This window comes from Cavenderia fasciculata (genome assembly GCF_000203815.1).
Source record: "Cavenderia fasciculata unplaced genomic scaffold Scf_Dfasci-F-a-11f03.f1-5, whole genome shotgun sequence".
In the NCBI taxonomy this organism is placed as follows: domain Eukaryota; phylum Evosea; class Eumycetozoa; order Acytosteliales; family Cavenderiaceae; genus Cavenderia; species Cavenderia fasciculata.
This window is the reverse complement of record NW_004457718.1, coordinates 321379-342513: the sequence shown is the minus strand read 5'-3', so window position 1 is coordinate 342513 and position 21135 is coordinate 321379. Positions and strand designations below refer to the sequence as shown.

The 21135-nt window shown below is 31.0% G+C and overlaps 9 protein-coding genes across 9 annotated transcripts; 7 read left to right on the top strand and 2 right to left on the bottom strand.

Annotated features, from left to right (window-relative positions):
- Positions 1-143: 143 nt before the first annotated feature.
- On the top strand, positions 144-1865 carry DFA_00114 (uncharacterized protein; the record flags this gene model as incomplete). The annotated part of the gene is made up of 2 exons (XM_004357773.1): positions 144-996; positions 1198-1865. The coding sequence occupies 2 exons, from the start codon at positions 144-146 to the stop codon at positions 1863-1865; spliced, it is 1521 nt and encodes a 506-aa protein (XP_004357830.1).
- A 69-nt stretch (positions 1866-1934) lies between these two features.
- Positions 1935-2417, top strand: DFA_00113 (uncharacterized protein; the record flags this gene model as incomplete). The annotated part of the gene is made up of 1 exon (XM_004357772.1): positions 1935-2417. The coding sequence occupies one exon, from the start codon at positions 1935-1937 to the stop codon at positions 2415-2417; it is 483 nt and encodes a 160-aa protein (XP_004357829.1).
- A 108-nt stretch (positions 2418-2525) lies between these two features.
- On the top strand, positions 2526-3548 carry DFA_00112 (uncharacterized protein; the record flags this gene model as incomplete). The annotated part of the gene is made up of 1 exon (XM_004357771.1): positions 2526-3548. One exon carries the CDS (start codon positions 2526-2528, stop codon positions 3546-3548), a length of 1023 nt encoding a protein of 340 aa, XP_004357828.1.
- Positions 3549-3633: 85 nt separating this feature from the next.
- DFA_00111 (uncharacterized protein) lies at positions 3634-4719 on the top strand (the record flags this gene model as incomplete). The annotated part of the gene is made up of 1 exon (XM_004357770.1): positions 3634-4719. One exon carries the CDS (start codon positions 3634-3636, stop codon positions 4717-4719), a length of 1086 nt encoding a protein of 361 aa, XP_004357827.1.
- A 230-nt stretch (positions 4720-4949) lies between these two features.
- Positions 4950-12377, top strand: DFA_00110 (uncharacterized protein; the record flags this gene model as incomplete). The annotated part of the gene is made up of 4 exons (XM_004357769.1): positions 4950-7137; positions 7372-7622; positions 7929-9982; positions 10139-12377. 4 exons carry the CDS (start codon positions 4950-4952, stop codon positions 12375-12377), a joined length of 6732 nt encoding a protein of 2243 aa, XP_004357826.1.
- A 165-nt stretch (positions 12378-12542) lies between these two features.
- On the top strand, positions 12543-14977 carry DFA_00109 (uncharacterized protein; the record flags this gene model as incomplete). The annotated part of the gene is made up of 3 exons (XM_004357768.1): positions 12543-13914; positions 13978-14727; positions 14970-14977. The coding sequence occupies 3 exons, from the start codon at positions 12543-12545 to the stop codon at positions 14975-14977; spliced, it is 2130 nt and encodes a 709-aa protein (XP_004357825.1).
- Positions 14978-15857: 880 nt separating this feature from the next.
- Positions 15858-17808, top strand: DFA_00108 (uncharacterized protein; the record flags this gene model as incomplete). The annotated part of the gene is made up of 5 exons (XM_004357767.1): positions 15858-16100; positions 16132-16378; positions 16816-16894; positions 16947-17283; positions 17749-17808. The coding sequence occupies 5 exons, from the start codon at positions 15858-15860 to the stop codon at positions 17806-17808; spliced, it is 966 nt and encodes a 321-aa protein (XP_004357824.1).
- Positions 17809-18172: 364 nt separating this feature from the next.
- DFA_00107 (uncharacterized protein) lies at positions 18173-20194 on the bottom strand (the record flags this gene model as incomplete). The annotated part of the gene is made up of 4 exons (XM_004357766.1): positions 18173-19150; positions 19228-19786; positions 19869-20011; positions 20177-20194. The coding sequence occupies 4 exons, from the start codon at positions 20192-20194 to the stop codon at positions 18173-18175; spliced, it is 1698 nt and encodes a 565-aa protein (XP_004357823.1).
- Positions 20195-20262: 68 nt separating this feature from the next.
- Positions 20263-20937, bottom strand: DFA_00106 (uncharacterized protein; the record flags this gene model as incomplete). Its single annotated transcript, XM_004357765.1, has 1 exon — positions 20263-20937. The coding sequence occupies one exon, from the start codon at positions 20935-20937 to the stop codon at positions 20263-20265; it is 675 nt and encodes a 224-aa protein (XP_004357822.1).
- Between the last annotated feature and the right edge of the window lie 198 nt (positions 20938-21135).

Sequence of the window (21135 nt, the reverse complement as noted above, 5' to 3'; positions counted from 1 at the left end):
TAGTTCTTATCCCAACATTCAAGTCTTTTTCTTTAATTTCTTCTTCTCTTCTCAAAAAACCATAAAACTACGAAAGTTGTCGAAATTATCTTTCTATATTTTTTCAACTCTCTCTCTCTTTATTTGTAAACTTTAGAACAAGAATGGAGATAGATAAGAATAGATTAGTTAAATTAGTATTTATCAATTCGTACACTCGTCGTGTGATCAATAGACATGTAAAGATAATCAATCGATTATTTTCATATGCACCCGTCGATCGTCAAAAGCCGATTGAATACTACAACTGGGATCAATTAAGCAACGATCCTATTCAACTTGCAAGACATGGATACTTTAATCAACTAAAATCAACTATACTCACATTAGAACAAAAGTATGCAAAGTATAAATGGTCTAATTATGATGATGACAATGATGATGATGGTGATGAACAACAAAAACAAAAACAACAACAACAACATAGATGGATACCAAATTTAAAAGAGATCATTGAAGATTTAATAAGTTATCCAATGACATTAAAGAATCATTGCAATCTATTTAAAAAACAATATGATGATGATGACGATCGGGTCAACAAGAGAAACCAATTCATTCAAGATTTCATGTACAAGAGATATGGTGGAGTGGATCATTTGGAAGAGTTTACAACATTGGTGATTACAAGTGCTTTAAAATGTTATGATGGTGATTTAGAGTTGATCAAATGGATTGAATCTATTCACAATGACAATATACTCAATGTAATGCATAAATACAATACGGAGCTTAGAATTGTATTTAAAACTAAAAATCAAGATATAGTGTATCATTGTTTCAAAATATTTCAATCTTCAAAATACTCTAAATCCAATTCAACAGTTAGAGACACTTTTGTGGTTAGAACAGTCAATTACATCAAAGATAAAGAAAGTACAACACTCATCAACAACCTCTTTGACTATTATATACTTGATTTAACAGAGGCCACTAAAAAAACAATCATCAAGAAATGTATTACAACGAATCATCCTCGAGTACTAGAGATCATAGAGTACTGTGAAACTCGATTAAAAAATTTTTACCTTTATTGGGACAAATCTCTTCTATCCTCCCTCCTAAGGAAAGACCATTTAATGGATATCGTATGTTTATCTTCTATGGCACTACCAATAATTCAACAGTTGACCAAATATAACCCCTATTATATTAAAGGGTATTTTTCATACAAATCAATGCATAATGCAATAACAAGAGATGATTCAAAATTGGTTACCTATCTATTGGATATTGATAAAGCATTGAAAATCGATATGGATGATGCAGCACAGGCAGGTAGCATTAAAGTATTGGAGCTGGGAAAGAAACTTGGGTTGGCGTGTACAACAGAGGCATTCTATTGTATTGCATATGGACACTTGGAAACTTTTAAATGGCTCATTGAAACATACCCATCACTACTCCAATATATGATTTACACTGACAGCCTTATGGGATTGGCCATATCAAACAAAAAGTGTACTCCAGAGATACTTGGATTTTTTATTTCAACTTATTTTTCTGTCAGATGCGTCTCAGAAATGGGGTATCATATGACTATCGACTTTGATCTTGCGATTAGTAAAGCAATCAATAAAGAAAGATGTGATATGGTAGAAATGTTGGTAGAAATGTTGGAAACGTTTGAGAGCACCTCGAACAACCCAATCTCTTTATCGCTTTTTCACAGACCACAACCAACACTAAAAAAAGTAGATTTCTTTATGTATCTCTGTCGAAAAAAAGGATACATTAAATATTTTGGTGAAAAAGTTGAAGTCTACGTTGAAGCACTTAAAGATTTCTTGTTTTATGGATTTGATGAACCTGCTCAAATGGTCTAAAGTATCTTACTGGAATTAAGTGGTGATATTCCCAATATAATGGCTCGAGACAAATACCTAAACGAAAACATGATAGATGTGGCAGTCAGAAACATATCAACACTCAAATTCATTCTCCAACATTATTCAATTAAAGAATTTTTATTGGTTTATAATCAAAGAATTGGAATTCTATTTAATAGAACTATCGATGAACACAACGATCTAGAGTTAATACAATATATATATGACACATTCAACGATCACTGTGAGTTGGAAGTCTGGAATGATACTCAAATTTGCAGTCCAAGAGTATTCCAATATTTGGTTGAAATGAATTTAATTAATCCAGATATGTATCGAGGAAGAAAATCCGAGGCATATTTCTTGCTTTGTAAGGCTGGGTTAGAAGCTATTGTCTGGCTACACGACAATGGAATAGTTGATTGTGATAATCAATCATATCAAAATATATTACTACAACAAAAAAATCTAAGCCAGAATATTATACCATTCATTCAATTTAATTGTAATATTTCAAATCAAGCTTTATTACAAATAAACTTCAAATAAAAAAATAATAAAAAGTTAAAGTTTGTTTTTTTGAATACTCCAAGAGTTGATTATTTTTTTGTTTAATAACAGCGAGAGAGAGATATAGAGATAGAGAAATAACAAAGAATGAATAATCGATTATTTCAATTAGTGTTCCTAGTCAATTCATACACTCGTAGTGTGATCATCAAACATGTAAAACAAATCAATCGATTACTATCAGCACCTTATGATCGTCAAAGATATGATCAAGAACCAATAGGATACTACAACTGGTATCAATTAAGCAACGATGCTAATCAACTTGCAAGACATGGATACTTTGATCAACTACAATCAACTCTGCTGTCATTAGAACAAAAGTATGAAAACTATAAATGGTTTGATGATAACAATACCAATGGTGATGATGATGGTACAAATGATCAAGATAAACGAAAATGGATACCAAATTTAAAAGAGATCATCGAATCTTTAACAAGATATCCCCAGATTATAAAGAGTCATGGTGATATCTTGAATTACAAACAACATCAAGATGATGATGATGATAGTATATCTGTCATCAGACACATCATTCAAGATTTTATTTATACAAGATATGGTTTGGACAACTTGGAAGAGTTTACAAAGTCTTTGATTGGTTGCTCTTTCAAAAATTCTGGTGGTGATTTAGAGATGATAAAATGGGTAGAATCTATTCACAATGACAATATACTCAATGTGATGGATAAATACAAGATGGATATTTTAATGATCTATCAAACAAACAATCAAGATATATTGTATCATTGTTTCAAAATCTTTCAATCTTCAAACCATAACTCTTCAATGTCCAACGCTATACAAAGAAACCATTTCATCGTTAGATTAGGAAATCACATCAAAGATAGAGATAAAGAATGTACAACACTTATCAATCATATTTTTGACAATATGTCTGAAATAAGTGAATCCATTAAAGTGGCCATGATTCTAAAATGTATTAAAACCAATCATCCTAGAGTCATTGAAATCATTCAATCCTATCAATCACTTTTATTCACCCTCCTCCAAAATGAACGATTGATTAATGATGTGTGTTTGTCACCTGGTGCATTACCAATCATTTCATCACATTACAAAGTATTTCCCAAACTCTATATTTAATTTCACTTCAATGCAAAATGCAATAACAAGAGGTGATTCAAAACTTGTCAGATATCTATTGGATAATTCATCATTCACAATCGATATGGATTTGGCAGCAAAGTCAGGTAGCATTGAAATCCTAGAAATCGGTCAACATCTTGGTAAGAAATGTACAAAAGAGTCATTGTATTGTATTATGTCTGGACACTTGGAAACATTTAAATGGGTGATTGAAAGATACCCATTATTTTTAAAAGAGATGATAAACGTTGACTGGTTTTTAAAACATGCGTCAAACAAAAAGTGTACTTCTGCAATGCTTGCATTTGTGATGTCAAGTTTTATTGCTGCAAAAATCAACAATGTGACTGAAGAGAATCCAAAGATGATCAACTTTAATCTTGCAATGGAAACAGCAATTTACCAAAATAGATTGGATAATGTAGAAATGATTGTAGAAATGGCCAATCAATATGGATATATATTCAAACCAACACTATTATCAAACATTCATCTGAATCCACGCCCGACACCTGATAAAGTAGATATATTCATGTATCTTTGTCGTGATGGAGGTTACACCAAATATTTTGGAAAAAATGTTGAAGTCTACATGGATGCATTTAGAGATTTCTTGTATTGTGGATTAAGTGAACCTGCTGAAATGGTATATAGTATCTTACAAGGAATGTGTGGTAGTAATAAGATGGCTAGAGACATGTACCTAAAAGAAAACATTATAGACTTGGCAGTTAGAGATATTTCTACTTGTAAAATCATTCTCCAACACTATTCAATTAAAGAGTTGCTATTGGTTTATAATAGAATTGGATTTCAATTTAACCGAGCTATCGATGATTACAATAATCTAGAGTTAATACAATTCCTATATGACACATTCAACGATCATTACAAGTTGGAGGTATGGCCTGATACTGAAATCTGCAGTCCCAAAGTATTCAAATATTTGGTTGAAAAGAATTTAATCAATGGTGATACTTATAAAGGAAAATCCAACGCATATTTCTTGTTTTGTGGGGCTGGGTTAGAAGCTGTTGTCTGGCTACACAACAATGGAATAGTTGATTGTGATAATCAATCATATCAAAATATATTACAACAAAAAAATCTAAACAAAGATATTTTAACATTCATTCAATTCAATTGTTATATTACAAAACAAGAATAAATAAAGAATATAACTCACAATTAAACAATAATAACAATAATTAATGATAAATAAATAATGTTTCTGGAATCATTTCAGGGGTTTGTTGAGTCAGCAGTTTTGGTGAAGTGTCTCTCCAAAAACAGTTTTTGGTTTCTTTCTTCTTTCTATTTTTCATTTTATTCGTTCATTCAATCATACATTCATTCATTTTATTTATTTATTTGTTTGTTTGTTTGATAGAACAAAGAATGAATATAGATAGATTATTTAAATCAGCGGTTATTGGTAATTCATACACTCGTAGTGTGATCATCAAAAATGTAAAACAAATCAATCGATTATTATCATCATATGATCATCAAAGACATCGTCAAAGCGGATACTACAACTGGGATCAATTAAGCAACGATGCTATTCAACTTGCAAGATATGGATACTTTGACCAACTACAATCAACTCTACTACAACAAGAACAAAAGTATGCAAAGTATAAATGGTTCAGTTTTGATGATCATAACAACAATGGTGATCAAAAACAACGACAACAAGTAGACAAAGAGAAACTACGACGTAGATGGATACCAAATTTAAAAGATATTATTGAATCTATATTAAATAATCATAGTTATGAATTGAACAACCAGTATCAAGGTGTCGATACTATGATATGCAACAAGAGAAATCAATTCATTCAAGATTTTATGTACAATAGATATGGAGTGGGCAATTTGGAAGAGTTTATAAAGATTGTAACTAATTCATCTTTTATAGTTGGTGATTTTAATCTAATCAAATGGATTGAATCAATTCACAATGACAATATACTCAATGTGATGCTAAAATACAAGATGGATGTATTAAAAGTATATCAAACTAAAAATCAAGATCTATTGTATTATTGTTTCAACCTATTTCAATCTTCAAAACAATCTATATCTAATTTAACAGTTAGAGACTCTTTCAATGTTAGATTAATCAATTACATCAAAGATAAAGAAAGTACAACACTCATCAATAACCTCTTTGACAATGATAGAAAGGTTCATTTTCTAACAGAATCTATGAAGATAGCAATTGTCAAGAAATGTATTAAAACCAATCATCCTCGAGTGATAGAGATCATCGAGTACTGTCAATCTCTTCATTTCATCCTTCTCCAAAAGGAACGATTGATGGATGATGTGTGTTTGTCACCTGGTGCACTACCAATCATTCATCACATGGTCAATCATTTCCCAAACTCTATATATCATTTTACTACATTTTCAATGCAAAATGCTATATCAAGAGGTGATTCAAAACTTGTCAGATATCTATTGGATAATACATCATTCACAATCGATATGGATTTGGCAGCAAAGTCAGGTAGCATTGAAATCCTAGAAATGGGTCAACATCTTGGTAAGAAATGTACAAATATGTCATTGCATTGTATTATGTCTGGACAATTGGAAACATTTAAATGGGTGATTGAAAGATACCCATTATTATTACAAGAGACGATTAATATTGGCAAGAACAACATTGATTGGTTTATATCAAACAGAAAGTGTACTCCAGAGATGCTTGCATTTTTTGTGTCAGCTTGCAAAAACAATACTGATCCTAGTTTGAAGGAAAATACCAACTTTGATCTTGCAATGGAAACAGCAATTGAAGTAGAACGGTTGGATATGGTTGTAATGATAGATAGATTAGCCAATCAATATGGATACACTTTTAAACCAACCTTTTTAAAATACATTATCAGACCACAACAAGAACCAACACCTTTTAAATCAGATATAGTCATGTATCTCTATCATCACGGAGGACACACTAAATATTTTGGTGATAATATTGAAGTGTATACAGATGCATTTAGATATTTCTTGTTTAATGGGTACTTTGAACCTGCTCAAATGGTATACAGTATCTTACAGGGAATGATTGGAGGTAGTAGTGATCCCAACAAGGTTAGAGATATGTTATTTCAACATATAAATATAGATTCTGCCATGTTACACATTTCAACATGTAAATTCCTTCTCCAACACTATTCAATCAAAGAGTTGGTGGCATTGGATTATAAAAGAATTGGATCCCAATTGAACAAAGTTATCGATGAATATGATGATCTGGAATTAGTTCAATTCCTCCATGACACATTCAAAGATCACTATGAGTTCAAGTTGGTTGTCAACGCTGAAAATGATGTGCTATTCAGTATTTGCAGCCCAAGAGTATTCAAATATTTGGTTGAAAAGCAATTAATCAACGCTGACACTTTTAGAGGGCACCCCAGTGATGCATATATCTCACTTTATAATGCAGGTATAGAGGCTATTGTATGGTTACACGAGAATGGTATAGTTGATTGTGATCGTCAATCATATCTATCAATATTCAGACAAAAAAAATTAAACAAAGATATCATAAAATTCATTCAACTTAATTGTAATTTTACTGGTAACCAATAATAAACGTAAACAAATTCCTTTTTCAAATATGAGAAAATTTAAATACTTTTAAAAATAAATCTTGAATTTTATAATTTATTATAATAATTTATAAAATTTTGAAAAAAAAAGGGAAACAAACCCTCTCCCAGCTTGTTTTCAAGTTTCAATATTGAAAAGAAAATATTCTACTTATTTATTTGTATAAAAAAAAATGAATTATTTAAATCAGTATTTATTATTAATTTATATACTCGTCATTTAATCATTAAACAAGTGAAACTAATCAATCGATTACTATCGGCACCTTATGATCGCCAAATATATGATCAAGAACCAATAGGATACTTCAACTGGTATCAATTGATTGAAGATCCTATTCAACTTGCAAGATATGGATACTTTAATCGACTACAATCAACAATAATAGGATTGGAAAAAAAGATTTCAAAGTATAAATGGTTTTCATGGGGTCAAAAGTGGGTATGGATACCTATTTTAAAAGAAATCATTTAAACCATAACAAGATACCCATTGATATTAAAGAATCGCCAAGTAAATAATCACCTGACCTAATGGTTACAATCTAGAGTTAATACAATTCCTCTACGAAACTTTCGATATCTACAAAATTACATACAATTCATAAGTTCAGATCAATTATTTGAATGAAAAGAAATTAATTTAATTAAACATTTTTTAAAATCAAAAAAATTAGATATGAAAAAAAATTTGGTCATTATCTATTCTTTTTTCATTTATATATATTTGTATAAACAATAGTTATAGATGGATAATCAACTATTTAAATCAGTACTTATTGTTAATTCATACACACGTAGTTTGATTTTCAAACATGTTAAACAAATCAATCGATTAGTATCAGCACCTTATGATCGTCAAAGCTATGATCAAGAACCAATCGTATACTACAACTGGTATCAATTGATTGAAGATCCTATTCAACTTGCAAGACATGGATACTTTGATCAACTACAATCAGAACTACTATCATTTGAACAAAAGGTTGCAGAGTATATGTTGTTTAATGATGATCATCGACAACTAGCTAAATGGATCCCAAGTTTAAAAGAGATCATGGAAGCTTTAACAAGATATCCTCTGATTATAAAGAGTCATTCTGATATCTTGAATAAACAAGATGATCAGAGTATTACGATCGAAAAGAGAAACCAATTCATTCAAGATTTCACATACAAGATATATGGTTTGGATAACTTGGAAGACTTTACAAAAGAACTAGCAACTTGTTCTCTCAAAGCTGGTGATTTCGAGTTAATCAAATGGATCGAATCAATTCACAATGACAATATACTCGAAGTGATGGATAAACATTCTATTAGTCATTATTATATATTTCAATGTAATCAAGATATTGTATATCATGGTTTTAAAATCTTTCAATCCTCAAACTTTTCTTCATTATGTAATACTATCGATGACTATGAAAATGGATTACAACAGTTTTTAAACTCAAAAGAATGTACAACATTGATCACCAACTTTTTTGACAATCATATGTCTACACTATCACAATTCACTCAAGAAAACATTCTAAGGGCATCGATCAAACATGATCATCCTCTAGTCATGGAAATCATTCAATACTTTGGAGAGAATGAATCGCTTCAAGACATCCTCACTTCAATTGAAACATTGAATTCTGTTTGTTTATCACCTGGTGCATTCCCAATCATTCTTTGTATTGCAGAGTATTTTCCAAATCTTGAAGATTGGTTCATCGCTTCATCAATGAGAAATGTTATCAAAAGAGGTGACACGAATGCAAAGCTTGTAAAGTACCTATTAAAACATACATCATTGACTATTGATATGGATTTGGCAGCAAAGGCAGGAAGCATTGAAATACTTAAAATGGGTCATAGTGATGAATTAACAGTCACTGCTTTGGAATGTATATTTTCTGGACACTTGGAGACATTTAAATGGGTTATTTCAAAACACCCATCACTATTAAAAGAGGTAGAGATTGACTTGTTTCTACTTAAAGCAGTTACAATCACTCCACCATGTCCATCAGAGATGTTTGAATTCATAGTGTCAAGTTATATAGGTGCACACCCATCATCTGAAACAAGTAATATTCTATCAGAATACAACATTTACTTGTTTATGATGATGAAACTTGCTATTAAACAAGATAGATTGGATCTTGTTAAAACCATCGATCAAATGGCCGATCGATATGGTGAGACTTTTGTACCAAACTTTTTAACTATTTTCCAGGAGAAAAGGTCATTACTCATACTCGACCCCGGCATCGAAATATTCAAGTATCTTCATCACCAAGGACACACCAAATATTTTGGTGATAGTATTCCAGAGCATACCAAGACACTTGGTAACTTTTTATCAATGGGTTGGCATGAACCTGCTCAAATACTATTTGGAGTGTTACAGAAATTGGGTGGCAATAGTACTAAAATAGACAGAGACTTGTATCTCCACAAGAATGTTTTATCTATTGCAATTCAAAATGGTAGTATCCCAACCATCAAGTTTGTCCTATCCCAATATTCAATCGATGAACTTCCATCCCTTATAGTGGATAATCATCTTATCCTAAATCAAGGAAGCGATTTAGAGTTGTTACAATTCCTCTATGACACTTTCAAAGATCACTGTAAAATATCATTCAACACTCAAACAGTCCCTATACGCAGTCCAAGAGTATTCAAATATTTGGTTGAAAAGAATTTAATCAGCGCCGACATGTACAAAGACAACCCCAAAGCTCATCAACTATTACAGGAGCTAACAATATCAAAGCTATTTCCAAACTTTGTGAAAAACATAATACAGTAAAAATAGTATTATTTCTATCTATTGTAAAAAAAACTATACCAAAAAAAAACATTCTAAAGAATTTCTAAAAAAATAAATCTGTCGACTTTCAAACTACTTCGTATTTGCTTGTTCATATTTTTGTTTGTTTATTTGTTTGTATATACTTTTAGAACAAAGAGAATGGATAATCAGTTATTTCAATCAGTGTTTATTGCAAACAAATATGTGCGTCAATCGATCATCAAACATGTAAAACAAATCAATCGATTGGTATCATTACCTTATGATCGTCAAAGCTATGATCAAGAATCAATAGAATACTACAATTGGAATCAACTATCAGAGAATACTATTCAACTTGCAAGATATGGATACTTTGATCAACTACAATCAACTATACTCAAACAAGAACAAAAGTTTGCAAAGTATAAATGGTTTGATGACAATGAAGATGAAGATGATGGTGATGATCAAAAACAAGAGAAACAACAACAACAACAACAACAACGTAAATGGATACCAAATTTAAAAGAGATTATTGAAGCAGCAATTAGATATCCTATCAATGTAGAGAAATTTATTGATGTCTTTAACAAACAACAACAAAATCAACAAGACATTATCAATCAGAGAAATCAATTCATTCAAGAGTTTATTTATAAGAGATATAGTTTGGATAATGATTTGGAAGAGTTTATAAAGTCTTTGATTCAATACTCTATAGATGCTGGTGATTTAGAGATGATCAAATGGATAGAATCAATTCACAATGACAATTGTGATAATATCCTTTTTGTATTTGACAAGTACAATATCAATCATCGTATCATCTTTCAGTATGGCAATCAAGATATGGTGTATAATTACTTTAAATTATTTAAATCACCAAACTACTCTTTAATCTGTAAATCAAAGCATTCATTTGACAAAGGATTAGTTTGGTATTTAAAATCATCTGGTGCTGAATACACAGAATTAATCAGCAATCTTTTTGATAATGGTCATATGTCTGATCTATTACCAGACACTCAATACGCCATTTTAAAGAAATCAGTCAAGAAAAGTCATCCTCGTGTTATGGAGATGATCGATTACTTTGGTAGGAATGAAGAAGAATCACTTAGACAAATGTTAATCGGTGATCAATTAATGAATGATTTGTGTTGGTCTAGTCTTGCATTACCTATCATTCTTAAAATCACCGAATATATTCCAGACGTGAAAAAGAGTTTATATTATGATCTAATGAATCGATCTACACTAAGAGGTGATGCAAAATTGGTTAGGTATTTATTGGATAATAAAGCATCACCATTTCAAATCAATATGGATTTGGCAGCCAATGCAGGTAGCATTGAAATATTGGAAATGGGTCTAGAAACTGGTCGTACATGTACAGAGGATGCATTACAATGTGTATTTCATGGACAGTTGGAAGCATACAAATGGCTGGTTGCAAAATTCCCATTATTATTAAAAGATATAAACATTTCATCGTTTATATCCAAAGCTATTATTATTGGGTATCTGCCAAATTGTACTCTTGAATCATTAAGATTCATCTTGTCAAGTTATTTGGAAGTCAATTCAGACTCTCAAGTCACACGATTCACTTGGACTGCGACCATCAACTTTAACAATATATTGGAACAAGCAATCAAACAAGATAGATTAGAACATGTTAAAATGATCAAAGAACTGGCTGATGAATATGACTATACTTTTAAACCAACCTTTTTACAATATTTCAAGAATTTAGTTACACCTACAATTATACTCGATCCAAAAATAGAAATATTCAAGTATCTACACAATCAAGGTCACTCTAAATATTTTGGTCAAGATCTAATAGAGCATAATGAATTATTAGATAAATTCATAAAGTATGGATGGCTTGAACCTACTAAACTTTTGATCAGTGTATTAAAAGAATTAGGTGGATGTGCAAGTGATACAATAGCAACAGGATCATACCTACCAAAAGATTCTCTATCTTTGGCTATTAAAAGTCACAATATTGAAACTATCAAATATGTTTTAGAACATGGTCACTTACAACTCAACGAACATCAAAAAAGAGAAAACTATGTTCTTGATTATTCATTCATCAATGATTCAGAACTACTAGAATTCTTTTATGAAACATTCAAAGATCACTATCACATTACAGTTTGCAACAGTACAAAGATCTTCAGTCCAAGAGTATTCAAATATTTGGTTGAAAAGAATTTAATCAACGGTGATACTTATAGAGGAAGTATCGATGCTTGTGACCTACTCATGCATGCCGGCTATGATGCTATTGCTTGGTTACACGATCACGGTAATGTCACTGGTTATGACACAGAATTTGAACACCATGGAATTGGTAGATTCATTAATCTCAATTTTAAATACTTAACAAATTAAAATTAAAAAACAAAATAATGAATAAAATAATAAATAATTAGTACTCAAGCAAAAAATATAAAGTGGTTTGGCGCCAACCTTTCAGCAAGTTCGAATTGTTATCTCTATATTTGTTTGTAGTACCTTTTATTAATTTATTATCGATATATATAAATATATGCAAGAATGGATAAACAACTATTTCAATCAGTATTTATAGTCAATTCATATACCCATAGTGTGATCATCAAACATGTACAACAAATCAATCGATTGTTATCAGCACCTTATGATGATTACTATGATATCTACGGGCGTTCTATGCCGATTGGATACTACAACTGGTATCAATTAATCGAAGATCCTATTCAACTTGCAAGACATGGATACTTTGATCAACTACAATCAACTATACGAGCACTAGAACAAAAGTTTGCAAAGTATAAATGGTTTGATGATGACAATGAAAATGGTGATGAAGGTGATCAAAGTAAAAAAGAGAAACAACAACAACAACAACAACAACGTAAATGGATACCAAATTTAAAAGAGATCATCAAATGTATTGCAAGATATCCTTTAATATTAAAGAGTCGTGGTGATATAATAAACAAACAATATCAATTTGATGATCAGAGTATTGTCAAAAAGAGAAACCAATTCATTCAAGATTTCATGTACAAGAGATATGGTGTGGATAACTTGGAAGAGTTTATGAAGGCTTTAATCAAATGCTCTTTCAAAGTCAATGATTCAGAAGTCATCAAATGGATTGAATCAATTAACAATGACTGTGACGACAACATACTCATTGTATTGGACAAGTATAACATCAATCACAATGTTATCTCCAAGCACGGTAATCAAGATATGGTATACCATTGCTTCAAAATGTTTCAGTCACCTAGTTATAAGAGCATGCTCTTAACCCTTAAAGATGAAGAAGTTGGTGCATCATTTGACAATCGATTAAATGATTTTTTCAGTTACAAGGATGAAGAAGATGAAGATGAGGAAGAGGGATATGCAACATTAATCAGTAACCTTTTTGGTAATGGTCATATGCCTACTCTATCATTAGGCACTCAATACAACATTTTAAAGAGATCAATTAAAACCAATCATCCTCGTCTCATGGAGATGATTGATTATTTTGCTCAAGATCCATCGATTAGTCATTTACTCGTCACCGAGCAAATAATGAATCTGCAGAATCGGTCTGCTGGTGCATTACAAATCATACGCAAATTAATCAGTCTTCAAATCACCCATGTTTCTTTGGGTGAGAAAACAATGGCTTCAGCAATTGCAAGAGGAGATATGGAACTTGTCGACTATCTCATTGCTCACAAAGTAGAAATCAATATGGAGGTGGCAGCAAGAGTAGGCAACTTTGAAATATTAGAAATGGGAATCAAAGCTGGTCGCACATGTTCAAAATTTACATTAATGGAATCAGGATTCTTTGGACAATTGGAAACATTTAAATGGGTCAATGAAAGATTCCCATTACTACTCAAAGAGATTGAAATCGAATCATTTATAACCATGTTGCTTGGTATTATTTATAGAAAATATTGTCATCCTGAGTCATTACAATGCATCTTGTCATATTTTAAAGATAGATTAAAAGAACAAGAAGAGACTACTAGTAAAGTCAACTTTGACAAGATATTGAAAATGACGATTAAGGATGATGATGATAAGAGTTTTGCTTTTGTTAAAATATTACATCAGTTGGCCATTGAATGTGGATATACTTTCAAACCAACCTTTTTATATATATTCAAGGACTCATGTAAATCAGAGACTGAAGTAATGAAATTATTCAAGTATCTATCAATCGATCAAGACCATCATATCAAATATTTCGGTCAAGATATAGAAGCGCATGTGGTGTCACTCGAGTACTGTATCGGGTCTGGTTGGCTTGAACCTTCTAAACTGCTCATTAAAAGGTTACACCAAATCAGTGGTGGTTGTGCAAACACTATATTACAAGGTGAATTGTACCTATCCAAATTTTATGCTCAAGATGTGGCCATCAAAAGTGGTAATATCCCAACCATCAAATTTGTTCTAGACCATTTTCCACTTGACAAACAACAACAAGGTCAAGAATACTTGATTAGAAAATGTGATGACTTGGATCTATTAAGATTCATCTATGAAACATTCAAAGATCACCGTAAAATGGTATTCTGTCATCATGCAAAGATTAGCAACCCAAGAGTTTTCAAATATTTGGTTGAAAAGAATTTAATCGATGGTGAAAAGTATCGGGGAAGAACCGATGCTTGTCACCTACTCATACACGCTGGGTTTGATGCTATTGCTTGGTTACTCGATCATGGTAATGTCAAAGAAGAGCGTAATTTTGGAAGTAAAGGAATTGGTAGATTCATTAAACTGAATTTTAAGAAAAAGGAAAGAGGTTATCTTTGGAAAAAATAAAGATAAAAAAAGAATGAATAAAAAAAAATAATGCAAGGCGTGATGATGATCAACAAAAAAATCTTTTCATTAATTATTTATTTGTTTGATTAGAAGGAATGGATAATCGATAGATCTTCATCTTCATTTCATATTTTAGATAGATATATATATATATAGTAGAATAGTAGAATATTTTAAAATGAATCACAAAGCACCGATTGACAATAAGAGGTTGTTCCTCAATCACCCTAAATAATATTATAACTCATTATCATTATCAACAATATTAGTATAATAACAATGACAAGTAAACAACAGTATTCACTCACTAGTGTTATATAACTCCTATACTCACTCTCTCAAGAAAGAAAGAATGTAAGAATCATGAGAGTGTTATCGTATTTACTGAGAGATCTAAATGTAAGTATTATACACTATATCTTTATATTTAGTATTATTATCCTTCTTCTTCTTCTTCTTATTCTTCTTCTAATCGATATATTTGTATACAGATCAGATAACATAGGATTGTTTTCTTTCCCAAGCGAGCAGCAAAGCAAGTAAGCCGAGTCTCCCAAACAAACACAAACAACACTTTACATGACTGTCTATTTGTATGTATGTATTAATACTTTAATTCATATCTATACGATTTAAAACTTACGCCACCACTTCTTTTCTCATCTCTCAGCTTCTTCTTCTTTCATTGCAACAACAGAAGGAAGGAAGATCTTCAAACAGTTGGTTATTTTTAAACCCATGATCTTTTTATCTGAAATGGATTGATCGATGAGAGATCGCGTGATATAAAATACAAAATTCATTGCATCGTCACGTGATTAAAAAATTCATTGCATCGTCACGGAATTAAAAAATCAATACCATCACATGCCTACCAGTTGTGTGAGGGGCTAACCAAAGAGTTGGGGTTAGCTTCACAACAACCCTACAACACTTATTATTATTATTTAATTAATTAATTATTATTAATCGGAAATATATTTATATATATATATTTATTATTATTTATTATTACATTTCAAATTTAATCAATAATCGCAAATAATGACATTTACAATCAACGCATACAACTTTGAAACTGTATCAGCATCAGCTATCATGTCTGCATTAAGTACCAGCGAGGGAAAAGATTCAGTTATTGAAGGTATTACAAAATTAGTCAACGCATATGGAGCAAAGCAGAAACCTCAACCTCAACCTCAACCTCAACCTCAACCTCAACCTCAACCTCAACCTCAACCTCAACCTCAACCTAAACCTCAACCTCAACCCCACCAACAAAAAAAAGTATTAGCTTTGGTCAATTACTACAATGCAGAGGCAGTCTACAATGCAGCAACAGTCAGCCATCCACAAGGTGGTCAGACCAGAGTCACCTGTGCCAAATATACCACCAGCACCATTGGTTGATCAACCCAAATCAATTCTACAATCACTGTTTGATCGATTAAAGGCAATTGGAGATTATCTTTTAGTGGGTCTCATGAAGATAATCGATTGGGTCATTCATCACATGGACTTTGTCGAACGATTAGTACTTTTGGTTATTAAATGCGCAAAAATGAGTACCTAACAAAATCGATGCACTTGTATTCTCTAAGATTTAGTATATATGTAAAATAATAAATAATTAAATTAAATTAAATTAATTAATTTAATGCTGAACCTCTGACTTTTTTTTTTATGTTTTATTGATTGATGATCATTTTTGTTTTAATCAATATCTCACTATAAACTAAACATTGATGTATTAGTATTAGTTATTACAATCAACAACACCTCCCAACTAGTAAACAGACAATTAATGACATTTGCTATCAGCTCACAATCACTTTTTGACAACTTTAACAATACAAATCAAGAGTAGAGGCTACCAAATCAATAATATCATCAATCAATGGTCAAATAAAAAATTTTATAACTTTTTTGGTGAAATTTCAATCAAAACCCATCTTTGTGAAGTTCAATTGGTTCCTTTTTTTTGTTTTTTTCATTGATGAAGATATTTTAGGTTTCTCTCTTGGTCAAGAACTCTCAACATTAATTGTTATAAGTTTACTTACACAAAAAAAATATTATCTGTTTATATAATATTCTACTCTACACAACAACATATTATATTTCATATTTCAGAGCAACCATGATCTTTACATTTACTGCAGTTCAATCATCAGTGACATGGTTACGCGCTAATAGATTCACCCCAATGAGACCGCTCAGCTCAGATTCACTTCTAGAGTGCTTTGAATCTGAAGCAGAACCAGCTATCAGCAGTGCAATTGGTTCAAGAGAGGGAAGAACAATGATACTTGAAAGGATGAAACAAGCATTCGGTGCATTGGACCAAAAGCAAGACCAAGAAGAAAAGGGATATTTTGAAAAAGGTAAAGAAATTGTTCAATCAATTCTTCAATCGCTGTGGAATGGATTAAAGGCAATCGGAAACTATCTTTTAGATGGTTTCTTGAAAGTGCTTACTTGGGTGATGGAAAACATGGACTTTGTCGAACGATTAGTTCTTCTTATTTTTAAATGCGCAGGCATTTATGCCGGTTTCAAATAAGAGTCATACAAAGAATTCTAATTCATGAACACACCAAATGTTGGACAAGGCAAGGCCATTATTTATTTTACAAAAATAGATATCTCTCTATAGGTAGCCGAGTCTCATACAACATTGTTAAATATCAGCTGACAATTCATCATGGTCATTGACGATTACTTAAACCATTGAAATCGAATGGTTTAAATTGGACATTTGCTAAAGTAATAAATAAAACTCAAGGTTATTATTTATATATTAATTTATTATTTATTATAATTTTTTGTTTATAATTATTTAAAATTTAATTATTTATTTATTATTTATAATTTTTTCAATATGACTATATCCAATTGAATAGATTCTTTGAAGAGATAAATTCTTTTCCAATAGATCGATTGGACATTTAGTAAATCTTCTTGTTTTGATAATAGTTGGTTGGATAGATCTTAAGCTATTGGGAGTTTGTTGATATCATTTTGGTTGACATGTTCAAATACAAAACCAAATTGGTCAATGATTCCTTTGTTGATGAGTTGTGACATGATTGTTTTTGATTCACATTTAAAAATACCAAGGAATTGATAATCCATTCAATACATTGATTTGATTCAATAGTGGATCAACCAATTTTTGATTAAGAGAAGTAGACATTTTGTTAAAGAACTCGTTTTGGGATGGTTTCTCCTTTTGAATGGTTTGATGGACCGATGCGACAATGGGATCATCAAGATTTACAATTGGTCCAGCATTACAATTAAATAACTAGCCTCTTACATTGAAACTAGAATCATGTTTGGTGTACCAGCATTCCAAACTACCAAAACATAATTGATTTGTTTGACATATTCATCAATATTATTGGCCAATACTCTGTCTTGATTGGCAATGGTATTGATAAAGTTTTGGGTGGTCCACAATGATGAAAAACATTCCTTTTGTAGTTGTAAACATTTCCAGACACTGGTATCTTTGAATATATCTTTGATAGGAATATTGGGCAGCCACGGACACTTGTAGACCCATTTAGGATTTTTTGCCAACCTTGATCGATCGTTTCAGAATATCTTGTCACCTTTTTAGGAAATTGTCTTTCCATTTCAACTTCTACTTCCATTTCAAACTCTCTCTCTTGTTCTTCTTCGACCATGTTTGAATAAATTATTTGGTCTTGCATCTTGTCTATGGCATACTTGGAGACCAAGCTTGCTTGTTTGGAGTGACTTGGAGCTAGTGTAGCCAGTACATTTTCATCTTGAACATCCTTGATGAATGTTTTTTCCAATTTGCTTTTCATAAATGAGACAACAACATCACCTTTTTCTTGTTGATACAATGAAAAGTACAAATCGTAGAGGGTAAGTGTTTCTGGGAATGATACCAATTTTGAAAAGATAGAAGTTTTGTTCTTGGCATTATCCATTGCCAAAAGCGATAAAAGTGGGTATAGGATTACTACTTTTTGTTGTTGTTTGATAGTATCTCCAGTAACCCTTTTGGGTGAAATATTTGATATATTTGATAAAATATCAAGTTGTGATTGGTGGAGTGGCATATTATTATTGAATTTCTTTAAAAGCATAATACCAAGCTCCATTCCTCTCAATCCAGTAAATGGATCTCTAAACAATGATGATGTTACAATATGAGAGTAACAAAGATGGAGATGTGCTGTCAAATCTGATGATTTGATCATTTTGAGTTCTTGATCAATATCATAAATAAAATAGGCTGGATGATTTAGAGTGGTTGAACTTGATTTGGCGTTATTAAATCCAATACAATCCTTGTTCATCTTCAATGTAATAATTGAATGAGGTAGAATAATCTTCTTTGTTCCACTTGATTCCAAAACCAATATTGTTTTCAAACCAACCAAAGTTCCAATGTATTGTTTTGGCTTAGTCGGTAACCAGAATATTGAACTGAATTGATTTGTTGATTCTGACAATCAACTATAAAATCCAATCCATATTGATTCAAATGGATTCTATAAAGTTTTGATGCTTCTTTTTGGAAAATATGAATACTTGACTTTGATTCCAATGGGAATAATTGGCATATTAGTTTACGAAGTATTTCATAATGTTCACCAAAATATAAGAGTGGTTCACCAGTTGATTTCCATTTGATTTCACCATTTTTAGTCCCAATAAATTTGGCAGTGTCAGATCCTCCTCCATCTTTATATTGTTGAAATGTTGGTGGTCTAAACTCAATTTCGTTTGTTGCCAAATTGATCCAATGTGAATAATTTTGATACAAATGAATTGGTAAATGATTAAACAAACCAGGGTCAAGTAAAAGCCATCTCTCACCATTATTTCTATTTTGTACTACACCAACCATCGATGTTGGAATGTTAAATTCATTATTATTATAAACCAATGAAAATTCCATTTTATATCCTCCAATCAATTCATTTGTTGTCCTACAAAATTAATATTGTTAATAAAAGTTTATAAACTTGATTTAATTAAGGTTATATACCAAATAGAATTTCCAGGGCTTACTTGGAATATTGAACATCCAAAATAGGATTTATAAAGTGTATTCTCCAAAATTTCTTTTGATAATCTTTTATCAAACGTTCCATTAAATAATAAAACTCCATCAAAAATATTAAATTGAATAGTTGTATTTTTAATTTTGAATTCTAGAATAAAAAGAAGAAATAGTTAATATTTGAAATATCTTGAACATTTTAGATTTTGGTACTACATACGATAATAATTATTGTTTGATCCTTTCTCCCATTTGATATTGTTTAAATCATGGTCATCATTTCTAATAATACTATTTTGAATAATATTATTTAAACATTTGAAATGATTTCCATCTTTGAAATAGTCTACAATAAATGGTATTTGACGATAAATAATCAGTGATAGTTGATTGAATATTATATCAAAAAATGGTTGTTCCAGGACAAAATGATTCTATAGTTCTTCTCTTATCACTTGAATAGGTTGTATTCTCATCCAAAATGATTAATGATTTGAAATAAAAATCAATATGTTGGAAATAGTTGGTGTGTTGAATAATTTGTTGTTTTAGATTATTATCAATATTGAATGTCATTATAATTGCAATCGATGTATAAACCATTCTTTGTCTAAGTATTGATGTTTCAGTATCACTTCCATTTAATAATTCTTGTTGAATAAGATGTTCCAACTTTGAAATCCAACTCCAAAGCACCAATCTACATTTCTCCAACACTTTAATAATCATTTTGTTTGTATCATCCAATTGTTCTTTTTGATTTGGTTTGTTTTGTCTTGTATTGAAAGCGAGTGTTAAGCAATGGATCATGACCATCATTGAAATACCACCTTCCCAATTAGTTTCTCCTTCACTCACTAAAGAATCGATTGTTTGACAGAGAGTTTTGAGAACATTTTCATCATTCCAACCAATTCTATTTGTTGAACCAACTTGCATTGACAATTGATAAAACATAACCAAAACATGAATACCATTGAGATTGTTTCTTTCTTCCATATATCTAATGATATTTCTAATCGATAAACTTGGACCAACTCTCAACATTCCAAATCTAAGATACTCGTTTGGGAACATTCCTTTTGGAGTTTGGTTCTGAGTTGCGAGAACCTGGTTTTCCTCGATCCCTTGATTTGATTGAATCATCCAATTCAGTTGACTAAACTTTACTTTTTCTGGAATTGAAAGGAAAAGATTGGGTAGGAACTTGTTATTTCTGATATTCATCATTTCTCTTCCTCGATCTTTGTATCCATAACAAGTGAGCGATATTTG